The sequence below is a fragment of the Cryptomeria japonica genome, chromosome 5, assembly GCF_030272615.1.
Source record: "Cryptomeria japonica chromosome 5, Sugi_1.0, whole genome shotgun sequence".
Taxonomy (NCBI): domain Eukaryota; kingdom Viridiplantae; phylum Streptophyta; class Pinopsida; order Cupressales; family Cupressaceae; genus Cryptomeria; species Cryptomeria japonica.
Window position 1 is genome coordinate 474902611 of NC_081409.1, and position 22658 is coordinate 474925268.

The 22658-nt window shown below is 36.3% G+C and overlaps 1 protein-coding gene across 3 annotated transcripts in view; it reads left to right on the plus strand.

Moving 5' to 3' along the window:
* Window positions 1-22658, plus strand: part of LOC131049864 (uncharacterized) — a 268522-nt gene that overhangs the window by 168299 nt on the left and 77565 nt on the right. For all 3 annotated transcript variants that reach the window (XR_009106814.2, XM_057983957.2, XM_057983949.2), the window contains exons 9-10: window positions 5108-5233; window positions 6386-6574. Coding sequence is in view for 2 of the 3 variants with exons in the window: in XM_057983957.2 (XP_057839940.2) it covers window positions 5108-5233; window positions 6386-6574 (315 nt within the window). In the remaining variant the exon portion in view is untranslated. The remainder of the gene's footprint in view (window positions 1-5107; window positions 5234-6385; window positions 6575-22658) is intronic.

The window sequence follows — 22658 nt, forward strand, 5'->3', positions numbered from 1 at the left end:
CTCTTGTACTTCCACTTGTGTCACTTCTTCTTGGATGTCACTTTCAATTACTAGTACTTGTTGGAATGGTCAGCCCATTATATGTGCCTACCGCCTGCTGCCATATTGATCTCCAAGTTTGTATCGGCAACGACGCCAAAATGTTTACTTCCTATGGGGTGTGTTCTTTAACTACCAGGAGTAAACAGGAAATATATAGCACATTAACACAACACAGAGAATTTATAGCAACATATGGCAAAATGATATATCTTTATTTCCAGTATGTAATGGATACAACAACATTCATCCCGTTCCCGATACAATATGACATATTCATACCACCTAGCGGTTGGCTGGGATACCAATTGTCGGCAACTACCAACTAACCTCTATAGGAACATTACATTGCCATTTATTTAAAACTAAACATAACAAAGTATTATTTAATGCGACATATTTGCCATCTACAGTTGGTTAGCAAAAGAAGAGTTTATTGTTGCACAAGCTGAAGGAGACAGTCTCATCTATTTGTGATTTAGTTGTGCAACTTGAACAAGGTAGTATATGGTTGGTGAATATCACTAGGTTGAATTGGGGAATGCACAATCAATATTCACGCAAATAATGAAGAATTGGCTGTTAAGCGAGAAAAGAAGCGTAGGAGCTGGAAATTGAGGCACTCAAGTCTCAATTAACACAATTAGAAACTAGGACATAGATCGTAGAGGCTGCATCCCAATGTTCTCAAGGTTAATGTCTCAAAATCATGTAGTCCATGAAAAAACAATGGTGTTTGGTGTCTATGAGGCAAAAAGAAAAGATTATGGTTCTGAAGAAATTTTTTGCTTGTTTGGACACATCATAGAGTGCATACCACTATCTAAGGTCCATGCCTTGTACTTGCAAGAGCAGTAACACAAGTTTTGAATGGTAAGCATAATTTCATTTCTTCCTCTTGTTTCAATGGACGAAGAGTTTTTGCAATTAGATCTATAAGTTTTTATCAACACAACTTTATCCTTCCACTAGAAACAAAGTGGAACCCTAATTCTTTTGTGGGAGATATAGTATTATGGGAATTTTCTTCCCATCTTTGAAAGTAGGTGAAAGGAAGTAGGCAGATGATTGCCTATTCTGCTGAAGAGGTTACTGTACAACTCATGCTAAGAGAAAAGTTGCCAGAGCCCAATGAAATAATACATTCACAATATGAACTAGTTAAAATGCCAAATCAAGACCAAGGCATGTCATCAACAACAAATGGCCATTTAGTATGTGGAAGCCTTGATACAAGGAATAGGAAGAAATGTCTACACAAATTGTTAGTTGAGGTGGAATGAACTTCTAGTATTGTTGAGGTAATGCTTTTTCTCAAAAACGTTAAAGCCAGAATGGCAAGATTAGAACTCTATAAAGATGCTCTACTATAATAGGTGCATGAACGAATGGTATTTAGGCTTTAGCATCCATTGTAGCCTGCTAGAGCAACTCCAAAGTTCATTAACATTCCTTGTTAACCCTTCAGCAAGTGACAACAAAATCAATGTCATTCTCACACAAATTCTTTATTTCCCTCAAATTCAACTACTTCAACTCTCATTTCAATCAACAAATTTGTCTCCTAGTGAATGCATCAAGAATTTGTTTGGATTACACCTTGATCGTTCAAGATTCAAATATTGCAACAGTTGATAAGCTATGTACAACACAAATTCCTATGGTAACAAATAATATCTCCATTGTTTCCATGCTTGGACTATGGCATAAAAGTATTGATCGTAGTTTGATTTTTTCTTTTTGCATGCTTCATTTTCTCATTGAAATATTCTATTAGTCTTTCTTCTTGACTTAATATTACTCCAATTGTGCTACCACTTGCATGACAATTAGTCTAAAATACATTTCACAATTTGACAATGCTAACATTGGTTAATCTATAACCTTTTTTTTCAATAATTCAAATCTTCTGTGTGCATCAATGGTAAACTTAAATTCCCTTATATCTCCTCTCATTGTTTCAGTTAGAGTTTGAAAACTCAAAATTAAAGTAGATTCGACAGCCCAAAATTTTGACTCGGTCTCCACAAAAAACTTGGCACAGACTTGGCAAAAAAACAAACTCATTATCACTCACAAAAAAGAAATCAATGCATTTAGAGAACATATAAGTCTAATTTGACTATCAATTTTTTATAATTCAAACATTATACCTGTCATATGAATTGCAAAGTCTCAAAATTTGAAATATCAATCGCTATTTCTGTTAATGTTCAGGCGCCAAAAGAGTCCAGGCTTAGGACTTGGCAATCTGAGCCAAAGACTCGGGATCCTTGTAGCAAGACTTAGATGAGTACTTGGCTAGACTTGGCTTAGGATCCTTGGTCAACTTGCCTCGGCCACCCTAAGGACTCATGAGCTGGGCAAGTCTTGCTGAGTGCTCGGGGCCCCAATCCTGAAACTATGCTTTCAATTATTGGTGTAAATATACCATTGAAATTTCTAGTGAACTTCCTATAGAAACTGGCCAATCCATAAAAATATATACCTCTGAAATGTTTACTCTCCAATTTGATGAAATAAACACTTGAAATAATGAATAGAACCAATAATAAATACCAAATAATGAAGTTATAACAGAATTAGACCAGAGATGGTCAGCCAAGTATTAGAGTCAACCCGACTAGATCATATTGCTTTCCTTGACGATATAAAATCTATTTAAAGAGCTTGACTCTTGCCAAGAGGAACACAACCATTGACCAACTAATGCTTATAAGTACTTGAATCGGTATAATACAATCTTTTACTTTTCCAACTTAACAAGCACAATAACATCATTGCACAATATCAATGACAAGAAGACAACATGATTTATGTGGAAACCCTTATGGGAGAAAACCACGGCAAAATATTTGCTTATATGAAACTCTTCTTACAAACGTCATAGGCACCAACCTACTTGAAGACACCAATCTCCACTTATAGATTTGTAGGCACCAACCCACTAGAGACACCAATCCCCACAACTAAGCACCAATCTCTTTTTGGGAGGCACCAACCTCTTCAATGTCTTCTATAATGACAACTCCAATATTTGCTCTTATGTCTGCTCCAATACTGCACTTATGTCTTTTCAAATGATGCTATAACTTCTGCTCCAAATCAGATATGGAGTCTACTATGAGATCTGCTCCAAAATTGCTATAAATCTACCTGAAAGCTGCACTTATGTCTGCTCGAAAATCATCAATGAAGTCTGCTCAGAACTGCACTTTTGTTTGCTCCAAAAACATCAACGAAGTCTGCTCAGAATGACACTTATATCTACTCCAAAATCATCAATGAAGTCTTCTCAGAACTGCACTTATATCTGCTCCAAAATCAGGTATAAAATCTGCAAGAATTGTGCTATGAAGTCTGCTCCAGGTCTATAAAAAGGTCTGATATAATCTGCTCCAAACATGCCCTTATGATTTGCCTCAATCTGCTCTTATGATTTGTTCTTATATGTTCTTCAAGACTGCTCGTTCTTTATTCTCCATAAGTTTGTTCCTTCTTTAATATACATCTGAACTGTCCTTCATAATTTTCTGCTCTAGATTTGCTTTAACTCTGCTCTTGTTCAAATGTTATTCATTAGCCAAAGGAGGTGACTATACCAACCAGGTCAGCCTCTTTCAAAAAACAATTAAATTTATTTTCAATTTTAAACTTACCAAGACACAACATAAGGAAGAGTTAGCCTTATCAAACATTATGAAATCTATGGTTTCTTCACTTCATATTTTTGTTTTGTTTGACATGTTCTAGGGGAGTTGGCCCCTAATGAATGACTTTACTTATATGCCAAAAGGTCGATCAGCACTTAGGATCTAGAAAGGTCGGCCATCATATTGGAATCCAAATTTGAATCAAAGCCTTATATTCTCTTAATCGTTGCTTATGTGAAACTCTTCTCCTCATTTGTGAATTGCTATTTAAAATAAATCACTCCATAGATCATTGCCCTCTAAAATAATGATTGTTGCCTTCATTAACTGCTCTCCTTTTTGTTTCTTTAATATGTAATCACTGCTCATTTAGATATAATCTCTGCTCTGAATGCCGTAATAAATTCTTAAACTTTATTTAAATCATTGTGACATCAGTGACTGTGATATTTTGACATCAATGATAACTTCTAATAATATCACATAGACCATTGACATCAATGATAACAATCTTGCTTTGACATCAATGACAACAATCTTGCTTTGACATCAATGACAACAATCTTGCTTTGACATCAATGACAACGAAGTATTTCCAACAATTGAAACTATTAGCATAACTAAGCATCTCATTTCTAGGTCTCTTACTAATGCTTGAAATAACTTTCAACATCTTCACTTGATCTTGATTTTCTTCTACTACAATAGGCTCCATGGCTTCTACATTTATTTATTCATTTTTTTCTTCATCACTTTCATCATTTCTAGCATTATGACCTCTTCTATCTTTCTCAACAAGATCTTGAAAGGAACTAGAGGTGTGAAAATGCTTCATACAATAATTTATCAAGAGAAAAATGTGCAGAATAAACTTGATCTTACAATTAGAACATATTGTCTATGTAGAGAATGATAACAAGGAAGTAATCTATATTGTGTTCAAAATGCTTCATACAATAATTTATCAACAGAAAAATGTGCATAATAAACTTGATCTTACAGCTGCAACATATTGTCTACGTAGAGAATGATATCAAGTAGTGTATATTGTTATAAATAAACACAATCTTTTGATTTGGATCTCAAAAATCCCAATCCCAACACAAATGTATCAAGTTTTTGGTACCACTCAAGAGACTGTTTGAGACCATACAAGGACTTTTATAATCTGAAAGGAAATTGCTCTTTACTTTTGTTAGCTTTGGATATGTCATATAAATTTCCTTGTCCCAGCCATCATGTAGGAATGCTATTTTCACATCCATTTCTTGTAGGAATGCTTTCCACCAAAGGTGGAATTTTCTCTGTTAATGCAGTAATTTCTTTATTGCATGTTGAATCATAATCTAGTGTTAATTTTTAATGTGGAAATATGTAGATTTACATGCTACTAAATATGAATTACCATTGTACAGGGCTATCGTCTTTCGCCCGTAAACTTTGACAAGGACGATGAGGGAAATTTTCACGCTGAATTTGTTCATTCAGCAGCAAACCTGCGATCGCAGAACTATGGGATAGGTTATTCTGATAAATTGCAGGTTAGAAAACTTGATTTGATGGAAATATTGCATTGTTCTAACATTTTATCTATTAAGCAAGATTTTAGTTTGATTATTTTGAGAACAGAATTTATTTTGGCTTCTCCAATTTCTTGATTCTTTAAGAGGTGGATAATTGTGTGTTTTGTCATGACGAAATAATAGATGATGCATTCTTATTCCATTCTTGCTTTATAAATTTTACTGAGTACAGAAGTATTATTTGAATGTTCAATTCATGCAATTTAAAATGTGAGATTCTTACGATCGGTGTGGGTAAATGATTATTAAGTTTATAGTTCCACTTGAAAAGGGTTGTTAACAAATATCATTTGTTAGCATTACATATTTGAAGATTGTGGGGATTATTCTGAATTAAACTTAATGCTTTAGGTTTCTTGTTTCCACCCCAACTTTGTAAATGTTTTGAGCACCAAACTACAGACAATATTATTTGCGACACAATATATATGAATCACAAAATATTAACATGCCTTTCAAAGATTATTTGAGTGGGCAGAATTTATTTGCATGTATTGTTATGGTCATGCTATCGAATATGCACTATGTATAACCATGGTGTAAATGGTACCACCAACAATTCATATTCAGTCTTACTAGCGGATGACGTGCCTTACAACTTAAGCTCAAGGAGTTTGCATTTTGTGATGGAAGTTTGTGGTCTTGAATAACTCAAAATTACTGTTTAGGTATAGGTGTGCATTTGACGTGTCAATTTTAAGGCCAGGCTCCAGCACCTTTGTAACTTTGGATTGAATTAACTAGAAGATTCCTTTGACTCATAACTGTAAACAAGGATAGGTGCTTCTTGGTCTTTTTTATAATGTGAATTCTATTTTGGGGCTTTGTAAACAGAATTCTCAATCAACTTATGATTTTCAGAGTCATTTGTTGCTACTCTGGGTAAATACAGGATGCAATTATCATGACATTCTTGTTTTCTGTAAAGTAAACACTTATTTGTTTTCTGGCTATAGACCTTTGGCAAGTAATGGAAGCTATAAGCCTTTTCAATTAGTTTGATATGCTTTTAATGTGGTATTTTTATGCCAAAATTTAGTCTAGTATTATGTTTTTCCTGGAAGGACGATTGCATACTAGCATTTGTAATGTTTTACTACTTGGTACCAGGCAAGGCTTATTGGTGGGAGGACAATTCCATCAATCATCACTACAGCTTCTGTTGTTGGGGGTCTGATGTGTCTTGAGGTTTTTAAAATCTTGCAAGAGAAGCCTTTGGAGGAATACAGACATTCTTATTTCAACTTATCTTTGCCATTGTTTATATCTGCTCAACCTATAAAAGCTGTAGAAAACAAGGTAAGAATCCACTCTTTTTCCCCCAAAAGATTTACTTCATAATCTCATTCTTTATTTATACAAACTAGCTTTACCTTTGATTGATAATGTTTGAGATGTTTGATATACAAACTAGCTGGTAAAGTTACATTAAATTCTTACAGTTTTTCCATTTGTAACTAGTCCTGTAATGAACACCAGCGAACACATGATGACTAGATTCCATTAGTGGAATATGACCATGATATAATTCGGTAGTAAATGTTTTGTATAATTTTGCCTCATCTTTGGTGATCTCTCTTTACTTTCCAGCAATAATTGTATCATATTATAATTCCAAATCTAATCTGTCATATATGTTAGTAGCTTCTCTACTGATCACAGAGAACTGAACATTGTGAAGGGATGTATATGCATTATAGCAATGATAGATATGATCGAGGTTAATTCAGGTGTTAAAAATATTCATTTCATTGTTCTTATGAAAAGCCCCTTAACAAGTGGCTGTCTTAAAGATTGCAATAATTATTGATTATGGACATATTGTGTTAATTAATCAACCACTTGAGATTCTTAAGAACATTCAATTCAATATGCTGATGTAACCAGGCTCACTGACCTTGTCTGCCCTCCCAGCTTGTGTAACACTTGTAGCCTTTGGAACAGGGATTTTGCAGCTAATGTTTATATGCACAAGCTGTGTATGCCTTGATGATTTGCAGTCTCATGGATTGCAAGTGTTGGTTGAAATGCAGAAGCATTGCAATAGGTACCTGCAAAGCCAAACCCAACTATTTCATTGGTCCTAGGTCTTTTCCTATTAAGTGAAAAATACCAAATGGATGTGGTAGACATAGATGTCTCTATAACAAGATATGCAAAATGTAGTGTCCCCATGTTTACGCCATACTGTTCTGTGAGCGTTGGCGAGTTTATGGGTTTTTGTTGAAGGTTTTCAATTGAATTGGGAGAGTTCTAGCATTCTTGGAGAGCCCAGTTTAGGGTTTTCTTGTTATCTGGTGATGGTTTGGAGCTCAGTTGGTGCCTCAAGTTGGTGACAATACTTCTTGTAGTGTTCTAGATTTTTTGAATTTGTTCTCAATCTTTGGAGAACATTAGTATTTATAACAAGTGGTCGTTTTGGTACCAACGTTCTGTGTTTTTCTAGGTTTGTTCTCAGTACTTGGAGAACATTTCTACTTAAAGTGCTCGTTTCGGCACCAACATTATGTGTTTTTTTAGATTTGTTCTCCTCAGTCCTTAGAGAACATTGCTATATATAATAAGTGCTCGTTTTGGCACCAATGTTCTGAGTATTTTTGGGTTCTCAGTTTTTGAAGAACACTGCTATTTATTGTAAGTGCTTGTTTGGCATCAATATTTTTGGGTTTGTTTTCCTTCAATCCTTGGAGAACATTGCTATTCATAGTCAGCGCTAATTTTGGCACTAATCATCATCTTTCAGCATCAGTAGTGCTCTGGCATAATTGACTTTCCATTTTTGGCATCTTAGCAAGTTTCCGTAAGGTGATTGATATTATTTTAAATATTTGCACTGAAGTAATATGCTATTATTATTCACTTTGGTGCTTAAATATTAATAAGGTGCTTTTTGTTCCCCAAGTTGGATACCTAGGTGATGTGGGGGGACTTAAATTTTAAAGTGCCCTAATTCACTCTAAACTCTAAAAATTGGAGTTTTTGGCTGTCATCTCTCAAATTTAGAGTTTGGACACATAACAGGATGTTGCTGGAGTGAATAGAGAAGTTCTTCCAAAGTTGATTGAGGATAAACCTTGTCAAAGCACTAGTTTTGGTGGTGAAAGATCCTCCCTAGCTGGTTTGGGTGAGTTACTATCTCAGGAAACACAAATGCCTTCAAAGTTGTAGATCAAGGTTTCAAAAAGAATGAAAATATTTAAGGTATTTTGATTGCAAGTTTGTTGGTTTGCTTTTTGGTGTTTTTGCAGAGATTTTGTGATGTTTTTGGAGGTGTTTCAGGTATTCTCTATACTGGTTGTGCAACTGAGGGTTTGAGGCAATGTCCTAGTTGCCGATCATTTCTTTGATGTTAAGAAAAGAGCTGGAACAAGTTTATGAATCTGGGTTATCTCTTCTATGTGTTGGGTGATCAGATGTAATGTCCCTTGAAGAGATACTTAGAATTTGCCTTCAAATAGATAGATTAAGATATCAACTATGGCATGTAACCAATACCTTTCTTAAAATTATTATGTCACCTTCGATTTACTTAAAGGAACGACCTTAACTTTAACAAGGTTTTGATTGTTGATTGCCTATATATTTTGATAGAAAATTGAAATTAACAATGAGGCCATGTTTCTGATATGAATAGTGAAGTATTATTTGAGATAATGAAATCTGATATAATTATTGACTTGAATATGGTTGATAGATAACAAGTAATCACTGTTGCTGAATATGTCTATTTGTTCATGCTTTGAAAATATGAGAGGCTATGCCTCAATTGGATAGCTGTGTCTGATTAGATCTTTATATCCCTGCTATAATCCTTGGTGCTGTGTCTGATTTTGGCCTTATGCTTGTGCGTCCTTTACTGATCAGAATAAAATTTGAAAATATTATTATATATTTTCTTAGTTTGTCTATACGTTAGTGTAGACACTCAAAATTGTCATGTCTAATTAAATAAATATTTTATTTATTTAATTATCTAAGCCTAATTCTTCTATTAATTAAATAAATTTTTATTTATTTAATTAATTCATTTATCCTCTTCTAGCCTTATTTCTCATTTAAATAAATATATTTATTTATTTAAATTATCCCTTTCCTAAATTAAATAAATATTTTATTTATTTAATTGTCCTACTTCTTCTATTAATTAAATAAATCTTTATTTATTTAATTAATTCATTATCTTTTTCTACACATGACACATGTCATTCATCTCTTAATTCATACACTACCTACCTCTTTCATTATTTTGGTATTTCTTATACCTACCCTCTAATCCTAGCCGACCTCCTTTTTTACACCTCTCAATCTTAACCCTCCATTTCTTATTGTGTCTTCTATTTAAGGAGATGCTTTCTTCATTGTCAAACCCTAACTACTTGATCAATTGACTACACTACAATTCCACTTGCAACCACATTCCGTTCTTTGTTGAGCTCTTGTGCATACAAAAATCTGAGAGCAAGTATATCAAGCAAGATCAATGGAGATAGGAAGAATGGAGATCAAAACCCTAGTGGACATGTGATGGTATAATCTTTGTGATTTTGAGTTATTTGCATTGTCTTAGGTTATCTTCATATGTTATGGTGGATCTTTGTTCATTGTTAGGCTAGGGTTTAGTGGTTGAATCCATTTTAGTCTTTCAATATTGTTATCATTGTTATCCATTTTCACCATATACATTTTGGCACGCCCGGTGGGACATGGATTTTTCTTAGATCTATGTTTTTTTCAGATTTTTCTAACCCTATATTGCTGTTTTGTAAAACAATTTGGAGAATAACCTTGTGCAGCTAGGGTTTTGGACACAAAATCAAGATCTTGGAGAGATTCGATCATATCTCATAAACGGCTTGGAAATTTTGCACCAAATTTTTTTTGCAGGTTGAAGAAAGTATCAGGAGCTCTCAATCCAAAATTCAGAATTTTTGGAGCAAATTTTCAATTTTTAGGAATTTTTTATGATTTTTCATAAAAAATTTATTTTGAGAGCAAATGAGAGAATTTTTCAGATTTTCTTACATTTTTGAAAATCTCTCATAATTATACACAAGATCTGTTCTTTGTGAATTTAATTTTGATGCAAAATATTTCCCTAAAAATCAGATCTTTAAAAATTAGGGTTTTTATTTATTTTGATCAGATCTCACAGACGGCTTCGAATTTTTCCATAAAAGTTTTTGTGCAAGTCGGGAACAGTATCAGAAAGATTCAGTAAAAATTTCAGATTTTTTGGATCGATTTTGCATTTTATATGAATTTTTTATGATTTTTCATAAAAAATTAATTTTGAGAGCAAATTAGCGAATTTTTTGGATTTTCTTACTTTTTTGGAAATCTCTCAGAATTATACACAGGATCTGTTCTTTGTGATTTTAAATTTGATGCAAAATCATTCTTCAAAAATCAGATCTTTGAAAATTAGGGTTTTGCATTATTTTACTCATATCTCACAAACTGCTTGGATTTGTTGCAGGAAATTTTTTGTGTAGGTTTGGAAGACCATCAAAAATCTCCAGTAAAAATTTCATATTTTTTGGATCGATTTTGCATTTTATATGAATTTTTTATGATTTTTCATAAAAAATTAATTTTTGGAGCAAATTAACAAATTTTTTGGATTTTCTTACATTTCTGGAAATCTCTTAAAATTTTATAGGTGGTCTTTTTTTATGATGAATCAGGTCTTTGAATTGGTCAACAAAACACATTGTTGAAGGCCCCTATTTCACAAAGTCTTTTGGATCTAAAATTTACCTAACTTGTGTGCTTGCAGGAAGGGGTGATCATTTGAAACAATCCAAACTACTAATAAATCTTTGTTGCAGGTCCTTGGCAAGGTTTTTGGGATTTTTATTGTGTGCCTTATTTTCATAGACTAGCAAACACTTCAATTGGTGCACTAAAATTGAATCACTGTCTTTTGTGTCTTGAGCAATAGGCTCTTTTTGTTTAATCTTTAGAGGGCTTGTCTTCCCGTGTGGTCATTAGGACTACTAGTGAGAAGAGAACGACCCAAGTGGTAGCGAGGAAAACCCACCTCATCCAAGCCACTATAATCAAATGTATTCATGGTGAAAACTATGAATAACGTGTGCTGATTAGTTCATACCGACACTATGTCTCCCCATAAACCCGTTTGATCAAATTTATTTGATCATTTGTAGGGCGTAACCCCTACCGGCTGGGAGCCTTCTGTATTTACAGAGCTGAAAGTGCCGCATGTATGGCCACACGAGCGGATGCCCTTACTAGCACCTCTTTGTTTTAGATGCCCAAATCCTTCTAGTTGTTGAGGCAGGAGGTCGGACCTCTGGTAGCGGCCCACACACATACGGTTCTTAGTAGAGATACAAAGTTCGCCATGGGGAGTTTTCATGGGGACTGATGCTTGGCTGACCCGAGAAGTGAGTGCCGAGGGTGGAGCCAGTGAGGTCAAGCATCTAAGTATCCGCTCTGAATAGCGTAGCCTCGGGGGTAAAACCCTATGTGGAATCAACAACTATTGTCTTGGCCAGCCATAAGAATTGTGCTTGACTTATGTTAAACATTCAAACAATCAAGACCAAACAGCAAAACATTGTGTCTTTTGTGTCTTCAAGTGTATGCAAAACAATTTTACATCAAACAACACACTTTTCTTGGAGTCATTTTGGAGTCTAAACACTTGCAAACACTGAGTCCTCATCAACATTGTGTCCTCTTGTCACGAAAAATAGTCAAACATTCAGATTTGGTCACAACCAAAAACTTCACAAATTGGAAAAATTTCACAGTCCAACAAACAAAAGAAATCAGTTTCGGCATACTTGAGCTTCCTAGGTTGTCTCTTCAGATTTCATCTAGCATTCAACCTGTCCTTGGGTCTCACATAGTCCATCATTGCTTCACATCTCATTTTACATTCACAATTGTCTAAACTTGAGTCAAAAGGTCACTTGCTTGTCCTCATCATACTTTGTCAACACACTACATACAACTACACTTTGCTAAGTGGTCCCTCATCAAGGTTTCTTACCTTTGGGTCTCATTTGGTCTTACTTAGAGTCAAGTTCAGCTTACCTCATCAAGAGAAACTATCCTCTCTTTGGAAGTCACACCTACTCTACTACTTACATACTTGGTCTTACACTTTGGACATTGCAAGTACACCTAAGATTCATTTACACTCCATACAACTCTTGGTCTTCCATACTCTTTTCATTTTTCATCTAGTCTCTCACATCTTGGTCTAACACCTAGTTCATGGTTGAAACCTGCCTTCAAAAATCTAGGAGAATAGCTAAAGAAGCTCAAGAATCCGCAAACATGAGTTCTTATGAGTATGACAATGATCTATTCTACAATCCTGAGCACACTACATTACCAGACATGAATGTTTATAGAAACAATCCAAATGTGGAAAGCGCAAACACTATAAACAACAATGCTACACACAATGACACAGTGGACAACTCTTCAATACTATCAGCAGACATAAAAGAATCTATAATGGATCCTCAATTCAATAGATTGGTTGAAGAGATAATGAGGAGAGATCGTCAATACTTTTTAAACATGATGGCACAAAGTGGAGCTAAAATACCACATGATTTTGACTTATCTCAACTTATGGAAAGTCGACCCTCACAACAAACTCAATCCAACATGGATCAAAGGAGACCAAAGAGTGGAGGAAATAGAGGACCGAATATGATGCCTGAGTCACCATCAGTTCTGCTTCAAAAATCGGCAATCCCACATACACAAGCTCAAACATATGATACTTACATTGAAAGACCATCATGGAGGCCCTATGCTCAAACACATGCTCAAGATATGGGTCAATTAAGACAAGTGGATACACAAGGACATCCTCAAAATTTTGACACAAGGAGACCTCATGTCAAAATTGGGGGCAACACAATGGAAAATGAAAGACCTGTTGAATATGGTTTATACACACAAAACAGATATGGGGTCCCTCAACAAGAAGTTATGCCAAGTGCTCCATACATGTCGCAACAATATAGACCTCCATATGGACATGTCTACGATTAGTATCATCCATACATGCAACAAGCTCCTCCTCAAATGGGTGTTTCAAACATGGGGTATGCTACAAGAAATCAGTCTCCTCCCAAGAATAATTTGGAGCAACAAATTAGAGATCTACAAAAGAAAGTGGAGGACATGAGTACATCCAAACCTACATACACTATGAGAGATATATGCCCTTATCCCTTCGATAAGAGAATTCCAATGCCTCCATTTCCTCCACACTTTGTAACACCAAAGTTCGACAAATATAGAGGGAGAGGAGACCCCAAGGCACACATAAGACAATTCTTCACAGCTTGCATTGAGGTAGCGGCAGAAGAAACATACTTGATGAGGTTGTTCCCACAGAGCTTAGGAGATCAAGCTATGGAATGGTTTTCTCAATTACCTCCCGGTATTAAGTCATGGGGCGACTTAGCAGAGGCATTCATTCAGCATTTCTCTTACAACATTGAAACAGATGTCTCAGTTACTACCTTGTGCAATACTAAACAAAAAGAAGGAGAATCTTTCGCAACATTTTTACAGAGATGGAGAAACCTAGCTAGCAGATGCTCTTGTGAAATCCCGCAAAACCAAATGGTGGAAATGTTCACACAAAATGTTAACAAGGCTATTGGTTATGATCTCAGAAAAGCTTGTTTGTCTACATTCAAGGATGTCATTGAAAAGGGCCTAGCAACAGAAAGAGTCTTAATTGAACAAGGAGTTATCAAACTATTCAAAGAAAACAAAGAGGACTTCAAAGGAAAGGACAAACCAAAATTTTGGAACAAGAACAAGAATACAGTTAATGATGGTGTGGTTGATGCCAACACAGTGAGACCCAAGGTCATCTTTTCTGGATCAAGTTCTACCAACAATCAAGTGAACAATCAAACAACTTCAAAACCACGAAGGAAGTACACTCCATTGGGAGAACCACTTGAATCAGTATTCAAAAAGCTTGTAGCAAACAAAGTGATCACAGTCCCAGATTTTCCTCCATATGAACCAAAGGTAAAACCGAATTGGTGGAATGATGATGAGTTTTGTGAGTTTCATAAGAGCAAGGGTCACAAGACAAGTAATTGCCATCGATTGAAAAACATTGTGCAAGATCTCATTGATAGAGGTGATATTGAGATTGAGGGACATTCATCTAACCAAGAGCATGAGGTGTTTAAGGAACCATTCCCAAAACATGACAAAGGAAAAGGCAAAGTCACAGATGATCAAGCCAATTACACCAGAGCACCTTACAATTATGATTCTACCATCAATCACATCTCAATGGACAATCATATCTCTACCATTACTATCAAAAATAAAAATCCTGAGAATCCTCCTCAGCGACCTAAAATTGTTCTAAAAGGTGTGGGATCTTCATCCGAAGCTACCTCTGAATGTCATGTTACAACCCGTCGAGGTAAGATCACATTGCCAGGATGCTCCACTAAGAATACCAATCTTTCATCAACCAAGCCTGAGTACGACCTTGTAGAACAACTAGGGAAGACACCCGCGCTCATCTCCATTCTTGAGCTCTTACGTATATCCCCTGCACATAAAGCCATCCTTGACAAAATCTTGAGAGACACTGCTGTCCCTACTGATCTGAATGTGGACCAGTTTCAAGCCATGGTGGGATACCTATCCGTTCCACACTCCCTCACATTCACAGAAGCCGATGATGCCTCCATAAGTCAGCCTCATAATGCACCTTTACACGTTGAAGCCTTCATACATAAACACCGAATAAAGCGAGTCCTGATAGATGGAGGAGCAGGTCTTAACATTTGTACCTTGAGTACCATAAGACAATTGGGATATTCTGACAAAGCTGTGAATTCTACAAACCAAATCACCATTAAGGCCTATGATGATGAAGAACGTTCGTCCAAGGGCACGGTCACCTTACCATTAAGAATAGGGCCAGTCACAAAGGATGTGGTTTGTCAAGTCCTAGACCTGGATCTCACATACAACATATTGCTAGGACGTCCATGGATTCATGAAATGAGGGCAGTCCCATCAACATATCATCAGTGCATTAAGTTTCCTCACAATGGAGTCGAGGTAACGGTCAATGGTGATCCAAATCCATTCATATATTGCAATAACTTGAGATCACATACTGAGACTATCATTCCCAGCAATCGCGAAGCTATTCCTTCATCGGCATATGTGGATCCTGAATCCTTAAAAGCTTCTACATCAAAGCAAGCAGAGCTAAAAGAAGACAAGTTCAAGATTAAAGACATGGGATGTGGTGAGTATATCTTTCATGTTGATCAACTCCCACAGTCTCCTAAGCCATTCAGTCAACAGGAGCAATCTACAAACAATTTACAAGGAATTGGGTGTGAACCACCTGGTGTTGTGTCTACTAAGTCTAAATGCAAATCTCCTCCAGTGGTGCAAGCATCTCTTGATATCAATAGTCCTAAGAGTGGTTCCAACAAAGAATCTATTGAGCGTATTGCCAGCCCTCTTGATAACTCACATAGCCTTACCATATCATCCACTCATTCCATTTCCACTCCACTCCCAGACTTGGATGAACAAGAATTACAAAAGCCCTTACTAATTGGGGATCAAAAATCAAGCTTTGAAAAGAAAAATCTAAAAGTCAAAAATAAAGAGAAGTCCTTTAGTCCAAATCAAAATCAAAAGCTACTGGACTCTGCAAAAATCAAAGTCAAGGATAAAAATCCTATGAAGCAAAAAGAGAAAGAGTTGATCTCCCCTAATATCAAAATAACTGGGGGCAAAAGTTCTGAAATTTCAAGTCAAAAAGCATACTGGTTGATCCTAAGTCTCCATCATGCTATCCTACTTTCACTTCTTTTCGCAATCATAAGCCTTCATCATTCATCCACTTGTTCCGCACATCCTTTCCCTTTTGGCGATACATCATGGACCTTTAATGGAGCTTCCTCAAAGGACTTTGCTATCAGTGATGCCCAAACTTCTTCAGGTGACACGCATATGGGCCTGTGTAGTCCACACACTAGTAATTCTATCTCAGTTCCTTTATCAAGGAAGACAGTCACGCAAGCTACACATCATTCAGTCAAGGAACAATGCAGCTACAATCACAAAGTCAAGCCTCGCGCATTTGAGGTAGGTGACTTAGTACTCAGAGAGAACCCCAAGAATCAACAAGATAGAGATAAGAAGGGCAAATTTGAACCCAACTGGCTTGGTCCTTACATTATCACAGCAGCATATGGATCTGGGGCATATCAGCTCTCAACTACAGAAGGTGAACCCTTGGAGGATCCTATCAACAACATGCACCTTCGCAGGTTCTACACATAAGCTCTTCGGCACATCCTAATTCAAAAATACAAAAAAAATCAAAAAAATTCAAAAATACAAAAAAAACTATAAAACAAAAAAATCGTTACTTGGTGAAAACCTGGCAAACAGGCGCCTTGTGACAACAAAAAAATTGAAAAAATCGAAAAAAGTAAAGAGAAATAATTTCGTCCAACGGTGAACACCACTTCGGTGGCGCCCTGGGCAAGTACCATGGTGAAAACTGGGTCACCAGCGCCATGCGTAGAGACATCGCTCCTCCCTCCTTCAGGATTCTCTTTCATCCTTTCACTTTGCACACACTCACAACCTATTCACTCACAATAAACTTACCCATTCCCATCATGGCTTGTTATTGATCTACCTAAGATTGGTTAGCCATTCATAATAAATATCCCTTTTCACATCCCTTTCCATCCATAATAAATCAGATCCTATCTGTGACTACGGCCAATCCTACGTCTAGTAATGGGTGAGGAACTGAGAACATCACATGTTTCGAGGAGTACAGTTTCTTCCAGCTTCCTTCAAGTCTATCCACGCACAATCCGCAATAAAGCAACATCTGCATCGCTAGATCTGCAATAAAGTTTATCTTCTCCACAATAAAGTATCAGTTTCATGGATTCAGTCAGTTTCAAATGAGACACAACAGCAACAATGAGTTTCAACAAAATCAAATCTTTCAATAGACTCAGACAACATTATGGTTCAGTGCTATCTATCCTTTTTGTGAAAGTGAACATTGTGACCACAATCAAAATTCGACTTATACAAGTGACAAGAGACACTAAACTTGAGGACTACAGTGGATGTTGGTGTTGAGTCTTGGTTTTCTTTTGATTTTATCTTTTTGGTGACATGTCTTTTAGCTTCTCCAGGATGTCTTTGACTAGAGATTCTATCTCCAGGATGTCTTTGACTAGAAAGGCGAGGATGGGGTATCGTCACCTATTTGCATTTGCTGTCTGTGGATTGTCTTTTAGTAATGCTATGACTTGTCCAAGGATATGAGGACACTGTGAGTCTAGTATGAACTGGGGCATTCCTTGTTTGTGACTGTCTTATCTCCATGCAAACAGGTACAATGACTTTCTGGGCCGAACAAATGCCTCGATTGTCATAACCTATTTTGCCATAATAAGCTCAATGATGATAACGCACAAGAAGCTCTTTCACGTTCATATCTTCTGTCTTCCATCCCCCTTTCTTGATTGACTTCCATTGTCCTTCTCAAGTCCGTGTAGCCCGCTATCACATGACTGAGTATAATGACACACCAAAACATTTGCATTTCATATAGTTACACGTACATCACCACATATAAACATTTCATACATACATATAGATATCACAATTGCATCACATCCTGCATACAACACATGTTAGCACATCTCACATTTTCATTATGTAAATAATCATTTGCATTATCATATTCATCTGCATCACATACATTCACATTTGCATCATGCATCACATATACAACATAAAAGAACAAAAAATATATTGCATTGCATCATATAAGCATCCATATCATAAAACATGTATCACATAAGAACATTTCATCACATAGGTACACATGCATATAGCTGCCGCAAAAATGGATCATCTCTCATATATAATCAAAAGTGTCATGATACAATGATGTTAAAAGACTCATATGGCTACAAAATCACCTGCAGGTGTCTACAATACAAAAATGGTACAATACTGATACATAGGGAGCCCTCTACGGCTATGATGAATTCCCTTCCTCGGAGCTGCCTGGCCTCGATGGAGTTTGAGCCCTAGAAGGACCCACCCCAAGATCAACTCTCCTGGCCCCTGTGTCCCCTGCAGCCACCCCTCGTGTCGTCCTATCCAGACAGAGGAACCCACTGATAACTCCTGTCAACACTATTGGTAGTGCTAATCCTGTCCATGTCATGGTATCCCATGCCACATGTCCCACCCTCATCTCTAGTCCTGGATCCTAGAACACTCGTCTCAGTGCATCCCTATCTCCGTCTCGATCATAGGGTACTAACTCCCCATCGATCGGTATCCGTAGAATCCTATATACATCCTCCAAGGTGACTGTCATCTCACCCATCGGCAAATGCAAACTACAAGTCTCTGAGTGTCATCTCTCAGCCAGTGCAGTCAACAATCCCATGTTCACCTGAAACTCAGGCACATACAGAATGTATCTCAATCCCATAACCTCAATCGCAGCTCAGTCCTCGGCTGTCAACTCAGGTCGCAACCTCTGAGTCGATGGGAATCTCTCCCGTGACTCCAGCATCGGCAAGTACTCCTGCAGTCAAGCAAATCAAATCATGTCAGTCATAGTGACACTCACTGTTCATCACAAAGTGTTGCTATCTATCCTAGTAGTACTCCCTGTTCATCACAAAGTACTACGTGTGTGACACTCACTATTCATCACAAAGTGTTACTCACATTTGCACTCCCTGTTCATCACAAAGTGCTGCTCATATTTTAGTACTCCCTGTTCATCACAAAGTACTCTATCTTGGTACTCACTGTTCATCACAAAGTGCCTTGATCTATCTTAGTCTTCCCTAGAGAACCTGCTTGAGTGTATCCTCTCAGCAGCTTATCCAATCGGCAACGTATGTTCATCACAGAACTGCCGATTTGACCTGGAAGACACAAATTCGCATTTTTGGACACAAACACATTTTCTTGACATAAATGCGCATTTATTACATTACCCAGTATGAATTAATGACAATAATAAATGCATCAAAGTACGAGGAGGTTTTGTGGTACTCACTGGCTCTCCTGCCTCCGTTGGCCTCTAGAATCGGCGAACACGGTCGAATCTGTGAACAAAAGCCATCGCTGCTGACTGTTGCTGCTTTATTTTCGCTTTGCACTATGCTCTTGTGACGGTGTAGATGACAATGAGGATGTATTTTCCCCCGTGGTCTATCATATAGACTGCCCTAGCTCTCATTTCCCGAGTCAGTCTTCCTTATCCCGTGACTTTGTCACTTTATCTGATCAGTCCATTCTATCCCGTCTTTCTTATCGAGAGATTGTCTGCAATCTTTTCAGACATTTTCATCCAATCTCTCGAGGGGGCATATCATTCCCATCCTGGGGCAACTTTGTATCAGTTCATCTTATCTTCTTTGAAACAACGCGACAAGCCGCATTGTCTCAAAGAGGGGCAAAATGTAGACACTCAAAATTGTCATGTCTAATTAAATAAATATTTTATTTATTTAATTATCTAAGCCTAATTCTTCTATTAATTAAATAAATTTTTATTTATTTAATTAATTCATTTATCCTCTTTTAGCCTTATTTCTCATTTAAATAAATATATTTATTTATTTAAATTATCCCTTTCCTAAATTAAATAAATATTTTATTTATTTAATTGTCATACTTCTTCTATTAATTAAATAAATCTTTATTTATTTAATTAATTCATTATCTTTTTCTACACATGACACATGTCATTCATCTCTTAATTCATACACTACCTACCTCTTTCATTATTTTGGTATTTCTTATACCTACCCTCTAATCCTAGCCGACCTCCTTTTTTACACCTTTCAATCTTAACCCTCCATTTCTTATTGTGTCTTCTATTTAAGGAGATGCTTTCTTCATTGTCAAACCCTAACTACTTGATCAATTGACTACACTACAATTCCACTTGCAACCACATTCCGTTCTTTGTTGAGCTCTTGTGCATACAAAAATCTGAGAGCAAGTATATCAAGCAAGATCAATGGAGATAGGAAGAATGGAGATCAAAACCCTAGTGGACATGTGATGGTATAATCTTTGTGATTTTGAGTTATTTGCATTGTCTTAGGTTATCTTCATATGTTATGGTGGATCTTTGTTCATTGTTAGGCTAGGGTTTAGTGGTTGAATCCATTTTAGTCTTTCAATATTGTTATCATTGTTATCCATTTTCACCATATACAGTTAGTAATTGGCATTTTTGAAGGCCTTCAGGGAATTTTTAGCCCTTGAAAGCGGAAAGAGCATGGCTAGGCATGCTCTTTCAAAATCTCGTCTACAACCCTTGGAGACCTTTCCAACGAGTTAAACGGTTCGTAATTTCGAGTCCCGTGCAAAATGTTATGCCTAGTTAAAGTTAGGACAAATTTTATTTAGTTTTTTGAAAAATTACATAGTTTTAGATTTTATTATGTAATAAACAAATGTGACTGTTGGACTTCGATTCTCAAGGGGTTTTTGTGACCCTTGGAATCTCATGAACTTCTATATGTTGGATTTTCGAATGGAATAGATTACTTTTTGGCTTGCTTCAATTCTGTATTATCTTGTTCATCCACAACACCACAGGTTCTCACTTAGGTGTTGTCATCCGAATCCATAATTCGGATCATTTACCCTGTAGTGGGGCGGGTTGATACCCTCCTCTTACTGGGTTGTCAAGAGGCTCCTTGAACGCTGCAAATATGGAATAACATTATAAAAAACATTTCGATGCTTTTAAAAGAACTTGTGATCACCCTTAAGTACTCCATGATGAGACATGATGTGAGAAGTTGTATCTCAACTTCCACAACCTTTGCAACAATTAATTCATGCCTCCCGTACAACTTAATTTGTTATTAATTAGTTAACTAATTTCAGTTCGTGATTCTCCTTCTTCGACAGCGATAATATAGAGGACAATCTCTTGTTCTTGGGTCAATCTGAAGTGGTTCTTTGACAGCGATTATGTAGAAGACTATACTTGTTCATGTGATCTGTAGTGTCTCCTCATGGACAGCGATAAGGTGTGAGGTAAACTATGTCTTGGACTGATCTGTTTCATTGGCATCAATCCCACATTGTTAACTAATCAAGATGGAAACGTCATTGGCCTGCCATGCCCTTGGACCATACAATACTCTTGTTTTGTTTCAGAAATTGGATGGGGATATTACATCAGATTGGAGCCTTTAAATGGAGGTTTTGTTGTTATTGTTTTATTGGAATGGTTTGCAGATGGATTTTTTGGGATAGCAAGGGGTGTAAATGGGTTTTAAAGGTGTCATACAGTTAGAACCAGCACTCAAAAATCTGAATGTTGCTGTTTGGATTGGCTTGGTGAGTGTTTTTTCATCTCTCAGTGAGTATAATAGTGTTCACTGTTGAGTGAAGCTGGAACAAGGGATGCATCTTTCTATGATGTTGGGTGTCATATGAGCAACAAGGAGTGATCTCTGAAGTCATTCATGGCTGCCTTATCCAACAAGTTGTGAACAGTAGATGTGTAGCTTGTGCTATTTGATTTTTCAGACCTGTAGTGTTCATTTCAATCTCTGATTTCATGATATTTCTCATTATGGTTGTTTATAAAACATTGTCTATTCAGTGCATAGTTATATGGCTTTGAATTTCTATCATATTCAGTTGCAACAGCAAATGAAAGTCTGCTGATTTTGATATCAGCTTAATAACAACAGTTTGTTCTCATAATATAATTTTGATATGAGTTTAATAGCAGCAGTATGTTCTGTTAAGTATAAGTTCATACTATCTTATTCTTATTGCAAACCCCAAAAAAGGTTCCGTGGATGTTATTACACAAAATGCCAAAGTTTACAGAGGGCATGTGAAATGATTGACAAAATGCTATAATGGAATGTGGTTACTTGGAATGTATCAATTACAAGATGTATACAAATCAAGAAGGAAATGCATATGGCAGGTGTAAAATCAGTACATTGAACTTTTTGCCTAACTGAATTTTTGGTGACCTATTTTCAAAACCCATTGATTAAGCCAGAAATATATCAATATGCTTCTTATTTACTTATATGCGATAATGATTGTGGCTGGGAAGACATGTTAAATCATTTTTATTCTCTGACTAAACCTTTTTGGTGTTTGTATTCTTTTTCTAGATCCAGCTATATGTTTTTCAAATATGGAAATTAATTATAAAGTTATAACACTAAAACCATGTACAATTTACCTAATCGACTTCGAGGTAACTGCTCTATCTATAAGTGACTTTTTGAAGTAGTTGAATGTCAATGGTAATAACCAAGGGACA